The following is an 8,494-nucleotide window of genomic DNA, read 5'->3' as shown; positions in this document are numbered from 1 at the left end:
ACAACCAGTTAGCCATTCACATTGCCAATAATCCCATCTTTCATGAAAGAACCAAACACATTGAAGTGGACTACTACATTGCTCGTGAAAAATATTTGTTTGGTTTCGTTCATCTTATGCTGGTTCATTCCAAAGACCGCCAACTTACTTATTTTCTTACCAAAGCTCTGCCACTGAGTCCTTTTCGTACTAATGTTTCCAAGCTAGGATTGTTAGGTTTATACAATCCTAGCTTGTGGGAGGGTATTACTTAGATTTTTTTATTAGTTAATGTTGATAATAATTAATTATAGTAGGAGTACATAAGGTTAACCACCAAAAACATTTTTTTAGTTTTTTGTTTTCATTCATTTAAAAATTTTCAGGATGAGAAGAACTAATTTTTTTCCTCTATCAACTTTCACTCTTTCTTTCTCTTCTATTTCATCAAACCATTAACATCACAGTTTGAATAGCTTAGAACATGAGATTTTTTTCATTGACATTGTTCACATACACTTGGTTCTTTTGCTAATTTAATATAGAGATATATAGTTTTGATGTACAGTGCAGCTATTGCCACCTAAAAAGCAACTAATCAATTAATCATTAACTTACTGTAGCAAAAAGATGCTTCATAACCATGCAAGACCATTGATAATATGAGTCATAAGAGGTGTGAATTTTGAGAATACTAGAATCATAAGGATAAAACAACCTTTTGGCCCTTTTATAATTATTCAATTCTTCAATATTTGTGAAAACATAGTTGAGACGAACTATTTTGGAAATTCCTCTATTTGTTAATGAACAAATGGTACATATCTAAAAGAGTTTACAAGTAAGATTTTGTATACATTCAAATCCGATTTCAGTATATACTTTCAGGGGAAGGTCATAACAGAGATTAGTCAACTGAAAATCAATAATTATGTTTACACGCTCATCCAACAAATGATATAATTACATTCTCTATAGGTGAAAATTTTTGTGTATGCATGGGCAAACAACATCATGGCTGATGGAAAGAGTCTGATCGTTGTTCATGATGATGATTCGCACCTGGTTGGCTAACCACAGGAATATCCAAGCTGCTTCCATCAGTTTCTGGCGCTACTTCCCTTACATCGGTTATCCTTGCCTGTGTTGCCTAAATATCACTCCATTCGTTGTCCTCAACTGGTCGAATGTTTACTTGATCGGTTGCCATGTGAACTACATTCTTTGTAGGGATGGGAGTAGCTCTGGAAACACTTAGGCATGCTTTATCCACATTATCGTATGTTGGGTCAACATACTTTGTATATGACAATGCTTCTGTCTTCTCAACTTCAGTTGTATCAATGTGTTGCCTGTTACATTAGCCATTTTCAACTTCATTTTCATGATAACATCATATTCCATAGCTGATATACATATCCAAGTAATTGAACTTGACAAAACAAATAAACAAACTATCCAAAATTTCATTTCATTTCCCTGTTTTTCTCGAGTATTGATGTGTAATATCTCCATATTTTGGGTTCGGTCAGAAAATGAAAGCATACTTGTAAAACCTAATTAAAAGCATTTCATGCGACGGAAGAAATAAGAAAAGAAAAATGAACCTTTGAAGTTGTTCTTTTAATATGTTCACATATGCTAGGAGCTTCTGCTTCTCTTTTGTTGCTGCTGCTTCTCTCTGTGCAGCCTCCTTTATCCTAGCTTTAGCATTTGCCTCTGCAACTCTAACCTTTTCTTTTGTCCTTACTACGGTTACTTCTAAGATTACGTCATGATCTCTAGCTTTGGTCAGCTCATAACGCCACATATTTGCCTCCTGTATAGCTGCTTCTGTCTGCTTGATTAACTACTCTCTTTCTTTGCTTAATCCCGTAATCTTTTCCTCATACTCCTTTACTATAATAACAACTAAAGACAAATTGGTCACTCAGAAAATTTCATTCCAAGTAAAAGCTATGGGCTACTTTTCCAAAGCATTTACTAACAGTAACTCAAATTTCAAGCTGCAAATAAAAGAAGCGGGTAAAAAAATAAGAACAATTTTCAAATGGACTAGCATAATGGTATATCTTTTGCATAGACAACTTCTGTTGCTTCTCTAAATCTTTTTTCAATCGCTCAATTCTGCACAAATAATTCTCTGATATCCATAGTATAAGCAGCAGATGTTGCTGCCTCTGCCACTTCAGCGGTTTCAGATAGTTTATCAGCTATATCTTTTATAGTTGAATTATGCACACAAAGCGCACAGGCCAGATTCTGTAGTTCTTCGTCCTTGACTCTTAGTGTTTTCTATAGAGTAGTGCACCATCTTTAGAACCAAATCAAAAGCAATGAAGCATCTCATATATAAAAAGAAGATAATAACACACAGATACAAAAATATTTTCAAATTAAAATTTTTCCTTCTCTATTATATTCACCATGCATACTCCTTTCAAATGTTTGTCATGAAATCAATTAATATTCCGTATCAGTCCCCCCTCTTTTTTACTCTTTTCTTTCCACCCCAGTCTAATACTTTCTCCTGATCAACTACAATATCTATCTTGCCACAACTGTAGACATGTTCTAACTTCTTCCTTTTATTAAGGTTTACTTTATTGTGAAATGTAATTGTATCTTTCATCCATCTCTTAATCTCCTATCAACGATGAAGCTAAGAGTTTATTCCAAGATGAATGGAAAAATTGGATAAATTAAGAAAGGGGGGAATAAAGATTAACCATCTAATGAAAAAAAATATATGAATTTAAAATGGTTTCAAATCTGTATAAAATTTAATGAATCAAAAGCTATGAAAAGTGTCCTCCAAACTAAAAGAAAACAATGAAAAAATCGGAGAGAAACCTAAAAGCATAGCTAGCAAGGTTTATGGAATTTTTTTTTTACGTTTGTGAGATATAAACAAGATACAATACATAGTATACAGTCACTTGTACATGTAACTTTACAAGTTTTATTTATGGAATGGAGCCTAGAAAGATTAACTGAACCAGGACAATCAGTAGGCTTTGTTGTCATCATTCCTAGAACATTTCTGAGAGAAATTTGCGTTCCTTATCAGCTAACTTTTAAAGTGTGATTTTTGGTACCGTCATGATTGTTAAATCATCCATAGGACCATTGGTAGGTTTTGTTGTCATCATTCTTAGAATATTTCTGAGAGAAATCTGCATTCCTTATCAACTAGCTTTTAAAGTGTAGTTTCTGATGTTATATATAAGGAGAGTCGTTCTTCCCCCTTATCAGCTAGCTTTTAAGATGTGGTTTCCCAGGGGAAGAATCACTCTCTTTATATACAACATTAAGCATCCTATATTACCGGATGTGGGACTTTGAGCACCCCATAATCCCCAAGTCCCTAACAATACACCGCCCCTGGAGAGCCGACGTCTACGGCGGCTTCACTCAATCGACACTGACCCAATGGTAGCCACTTTACTACCAGCTATCAATTTTCGGCATTTGCCTTAATCCAGCCTATAGGTAGCCCTTTCCATGGCGCCAACAACACCATTGTTAAGTATCTAAGAAAAGTAAAAAGTGAAAAATCACACCTTAAAAGCTAACTGTTAAACCCACAGTACCTAACGTGGGACTTTGAGCACCCGATAATACCCAAGTCCCTAACAATATACTACCCCTGGAAAGCTGGCATCCATGGTGGCTTCACTTTATCGATACTGACCCAATGGTAGCCACATTACTACCGGCTATTAGTTTTCGGTATTCACCTTAATCCTGCCTATAGGTAGCCCTTATGACGCCAACAACACCATTGTTAAGTATCTAAGAAAAGTGAAAAACCACACCTTAAAAGCTAGCTAATGAGCCCATAGTACCCGATATGGGACTTTGAGCACCCTATAACACCCAAGTCCCTAACACAACGGTTCTTAATTTTGTAGAACCATTCCTACTTAAGGAATTTATAGCTTCTTTATGGGCTTTTAGAACTAACTGTGTTGCCCTTATGTCAGATAATGAAATAGATCAGAAGATATTGCACCAACAACAAAGAACTTTACCATAGACAAAAACATATTGCACACCAATATAATATTAATAAGATCATATTCTACTCAACTTGGCCCAAGGAAAAGAGGAAAAAGGAGGGGGAAAACGTGTGATGATTAAACTTACTGTAAAGTAAACACCCATGCTCTAGCTGCGCCAGGAATATCTACACAGAGGAAGTAATCCTTTTTCTGTGATGTCCCAATATCTTTTTGAGATAGTTAAAGAGGTAACAAGTGAGCAATTTTTGGTTTGTTAGCATATATGATTTTTAAGTGCTAATAAAAGTGATGAAAAAATTTGGAGAAGAAAAGGATACAAAAGCAGCACCTATCATACTTTGGTAGCCCATTGAAACACAAACAAATGAATACATTGTCAGTGAGAATTACAAACAAACTTAGTCCAGAAGAATTTCATAAAAAAGAAATTATTAAACACAGGCCAATCTTAAAGACAATAATCTTATTAGAAATTCACAGTAGATACAGTAATTGTGCTATTGGCATCAAATATGATTATTCCCTTAACAGTTGGCTCATTTCTTCTTAACCTAAAATCCAAGCAAAACATTATAGAACATTATTATCCATAGTTCTTTCAGCCTGACAAAGAAAAATACATATATCATAATACACATACTTGTATTCTATTCTCCCAGTTGTTGGATCCAAGATTACCCAACGCTTGTTCCATTTTCTCAGCTGCAAACATAGCAAATATCGATCATCTGCTTCTCACGTTCCATGAATAGTCGGCACATTGAAGAATATTCAGAGAGGCATTTAGGGAATCGCTCCGATTCTATCTCTGTTCGTTCTGTTTGATCGGACTAATGACATATACAATACTTAAATTCTCGATGTAGGTGCTACATACATAGTCGGTTCTCATCCTTCAGAGACTACGAGTATAATAGGAGTATCCATCGACAAAATGATCACCCTAAGATGATCATCTCGTGGCTATTGAGAACGAATCAAATCAGATGGTTCAATTTCTCAATCTTTATGTATGCAGTATTTAAGCATCGTAAGTAACCAACATGTATATTTTCTAAAATATCAACCATGGAACTCAATAGATCACATAATGAAACTCTAAAACACGCATGAAAAGGTGAAACACCTATGTATCCCAGGAAAAATTGAAACTTTAAAGTTTAAACTAGAATTGAAAAAAATAACTATTATCAAGTAAATGGGTACCAATGAAAAGGATTATAACATGAAATTACCAAATAGAAATTTTAACAAACAATTGGTGATCAACATTGAGAGACAGCAAACAAAGTGCGGAAAATATAAAAAAAGGGATAAAGTAATATGAGTTTACCATTTCAGATCGCTTGAGAAGAGGACCCTACAACAAGTTTCTGCCAGAACCTGAAGCTAGTTGACGCTTGATCTTCTCTAAGTTATTCTCTGTGTTTTCAGCAACTCGCTTTGATATTGGGATAAAAGACAGGAAAGGGTCAGAAAATCAAGTAGCTGACCACCTTTCCAGAATTGAGCCTGAAGCAGGAGTACAAACATCCACACCTGTGACTGAGACATTTTCGGATGAGCAACTGTTTCTCATTCAGTAGGCTCCATGGTTTGCAGACATTGCAAATTACAAAGCCATGTATTTCATTCCAAAGGAGTACAGTAGACAACAAGTGAAGAAGCTACTAACTGATGCAAAGTACTACTTTTGGGAGGAGCCATACCTTTTTAGAAGATGTTCAGATGGTATAATCCATAGGTTTAATTACTCTGTTGGTCCCTATAGTTTTGCGAAATTTTCAACTAGGTCACTATACTTTTTTTCCTTTTAATTGGGTCCCTATACCATATTAAATTTTTTAATTAAGTCCTTATTAATGGTAAAATTTAAAAAAACGTTTATAAAATATAAATTTACTAATTTACCCTCACCCCTTCTCTTATTTCTTTCACCCTCACATCTATCATCTTCTCGCCCTCTTTTTCTGTCTCCGCCCTTTTTCTACCAACAAGCTCCCTTCTTTCATGTCAGAAATGGTCATACAACATAAATTCAAAACTAAAGTTTTTGCCATAATTAATTTTTAGCATAATTAAAAATAGAATTTTTGTCATGACATAATCATTTAATCACAAATAAAACACATAATCAGAACTCATAATCAAAATTTTTTAACACAATCAATTTTGTATAACATAATCATTGGGCAGAAGTAAAACCAATTCAAAAATAGAAGTAAAAACAGAAGTATAATGAAGCTAAAGCAGAATAAAGCAAAAGTAAAATGAAGCAAAAGAAAAGGTAAAAGTAAAATGAAGCAGAACGGAGGCTGAATCTAAGACGGCAAACAACGACAACGGACACGAAGGAAGCAGCTCGTCGATAAGGATTCAACGATGCTCCTGTTTGATTGACGCAACAGATCTGGGAAGGTGGAGAAGCCGAATATGACGGTGTTGGAGGTCGTCTCAAAGGCGCAACAGATCTAGGAGCTTTTATTCAGTGAAAATCTTAGCATAGTTCTGAGAGCTTTTCTTCAGTGGAAAACGCATGGGTTTGGACTTTCTTCATCACCAGAATCACCGCCACTCAGCTGCATCGACATCTTTGAACTTTTTCAAAGCGATGAACTTCCATCGAATGTTCTCTTTCACCCGCAGTTTCTACAACTCCTTCCCTTCAACCCCTTGTGTTTCTGGTCATTGAATCGAGTTTGGGAGGTGGAAGGAAAGGTGGTCGGGGGTGGAATTGGAGTGGAAAGAGGGGTTCAGTGGAGGTGGGAGGAATGAAGGTGAGAGAGAGAGGCAGGAGCAGAGGAGGGAGACGGAAAGGTGGAAGAAGAGTAAAGGGTTAATTTTGTCTTTCTCAAAATAAAAAAGGGAGACACAATTTATGAATTTAGAAAAAATTGAGGGAATATTCAATTTAGGAATGGAATATTCCGTTAAATCAAACAATTTTGTTACACTAGGGACCTAATTGAAAAAAAATTTTGATGCAGGGACCCAATTAAAAGGAAAAAAAGTATAGGGACCTAATTGAAAATTTCGCGAAACTATAGGGACCAACAAAGTAATTAAACCTAATCCGGAGATGTGTTCCAGATGAAGAAATACAGCAGATTCTTTGGCACTGTCATGGCTCTGATTATGGAGGCCACTTTGGTGGTGAGGGGACAGCTACAAAGTTCCTTCAGAGCGGGTTTTACTGGCTGACTCTCTTCAGGGATTCAAGAGCATGTGTGAAGAGTTGTGACAGATGTGAAAGAGCTAAGAATCTCCCTACCAACCATGAGATGCCACAGCAGGGAACTCTTTTGATGTGTAGGGTATTGATTTCATGGGACCTTTTCCACCTTCATATTCCAACAACTATATTCTAGTGACAGTTGATTATGTGTCCAAGTGGGTGGAAGTTGTGGCTCTACCCACCAATGATGCCAAAGTGGTGATGAACTTTCTTCAGAGATGTATTTTCAACCGGTTTGGTGTCTCAAGGACACTCATTAGTGATGGTGGAAGTCACTTCTGTAACAGACAACTGGACTCACTTCTGCAGAGATATGGAGTCCGTCATAAAGTGGCAACCCCCTATCACCTTCAGACAAGTGGACAGGTTGAGGTTTCCAACAGGAAACTCAAGAAGATTCTAGAGAAGACTGTCAGTGTCTCAAGAAAGGACTGGTCTAGGAAGCTTGATGATGCTCTCTAGGTTTACCGGACAGCTTACAAGATTCCTATTGGCATGTCCCTTTATCAGCTGGTCTATGGTAAAGCCTGTCACTTGCCAGTTGAGCTGGAGCATAAAGCTTACTGGGCAATCAAGTATCTGAACCTTGATGCTCAAGCTGTAGGAATTAAGAGAACGCTTCAGTTGAATAAGCTTGATGAATTTAGAAATTTGGCTTATGAGAATGCCAAGCTCTATAAGGAGAGAACTAAGATATGGCATGACAAGAAGATTGCCATCAGAGTCTTTGAGCCAGGCCAGAGAGTGCTTCTGTATAATTCAAAGCTCAAACTCTTTCCCGGGAAGCTGAAATCCCGGTGGTCAGGACCGTTTGTGGTTACCAGAGCTTCACCGTATGGTCATGTGGAAATTCAGGAAGATAATTCTGACAAGAAATTCACAGTTAATGGTAAGAGGTTGAAGCACTATATTGGAGGCGAGATTGATCGCCAACGGTCCGTTCATCTGCTGAATTAGCAAGAATGACCATCAAGCTACTGACGTTAAAAAAACTCTTGTCGGGAGGCAACCCGATAATTTCGTATCCTTAGTTATTTTCTGTTGCATTGGTTTTATTATTTATTTGATTTTTATTGAGTTTTTACTATTTTTCCTTTCTTTTCTGTGTGTTTTTGTCATGCAGAAATTTTAGAACAGGAACCTGGACACTTAGAAAAATTTTTGACCACCTTGGAAGTGCATGCTGCGGACTATGTGACGCCAAATTCTGGATCTCCAAGTTTGGCATGGAATATTGCATGCGAAATAGAGGAAA

General features: G+C 36.5%; 1 protein-coding gene and 1 pseudogene across 1 annotated transcript; one reads left to right on the top strand and one right to left on the bottom strand.

Moving 5' to 3' along the window:
- Window positions 1–991: 991 nt before the first annotated feature.
- LOC130956922 (uncharacterized) lies at window positions 992–5,558 on the bottom strand (annotated as a pseudogene).
- Window positions 5,559–7,734: 2,176 nt separating this feature from the next.
- On the top strand, window positions 7,735–8,196 carry LOC130956920 (uncharacterized). Its single transcript, XM_057883856.1, has one exon. The coding sequence runs from the start codon at window positions 7,735–7,737 to the stop codon at window positions 8,194–8,196; it is 462 nt and encodes a 153-aa protein (XP_057739839.1).
- Window positions 8,197–8,494: the final 298 nt, after the last annotated feature.

The sequence above is a fragment of the Arachis stenosperma genome, chromosome 10 (assembly GCF_014773155.1).
Source record: "Arachis stenosperma cultivar V10309 chromosome 10, arast.V10309.gnm1.PFL2, whole genome shotgun sequence".
NCBI lineage: Eukaryota > Viridiplantae > Streptophyta > Magnoliopsida > Fabales > Fabaceae > Arachis > Arachis stenosperma.
Note: the sequence above shows the minus strand (reverse complement) of the source record. Positions and strands in the feature narration are given on the sequence as shown.

Coding starts and splice junctions, on each gene's coding strand:
- LOC130956920 (XM_057883856.1), top strand. CDS start 7,735: ATGTCCCTTTATCAGCTGGTCTATGGTAAAGCCTGTCACTTGCCAGTT.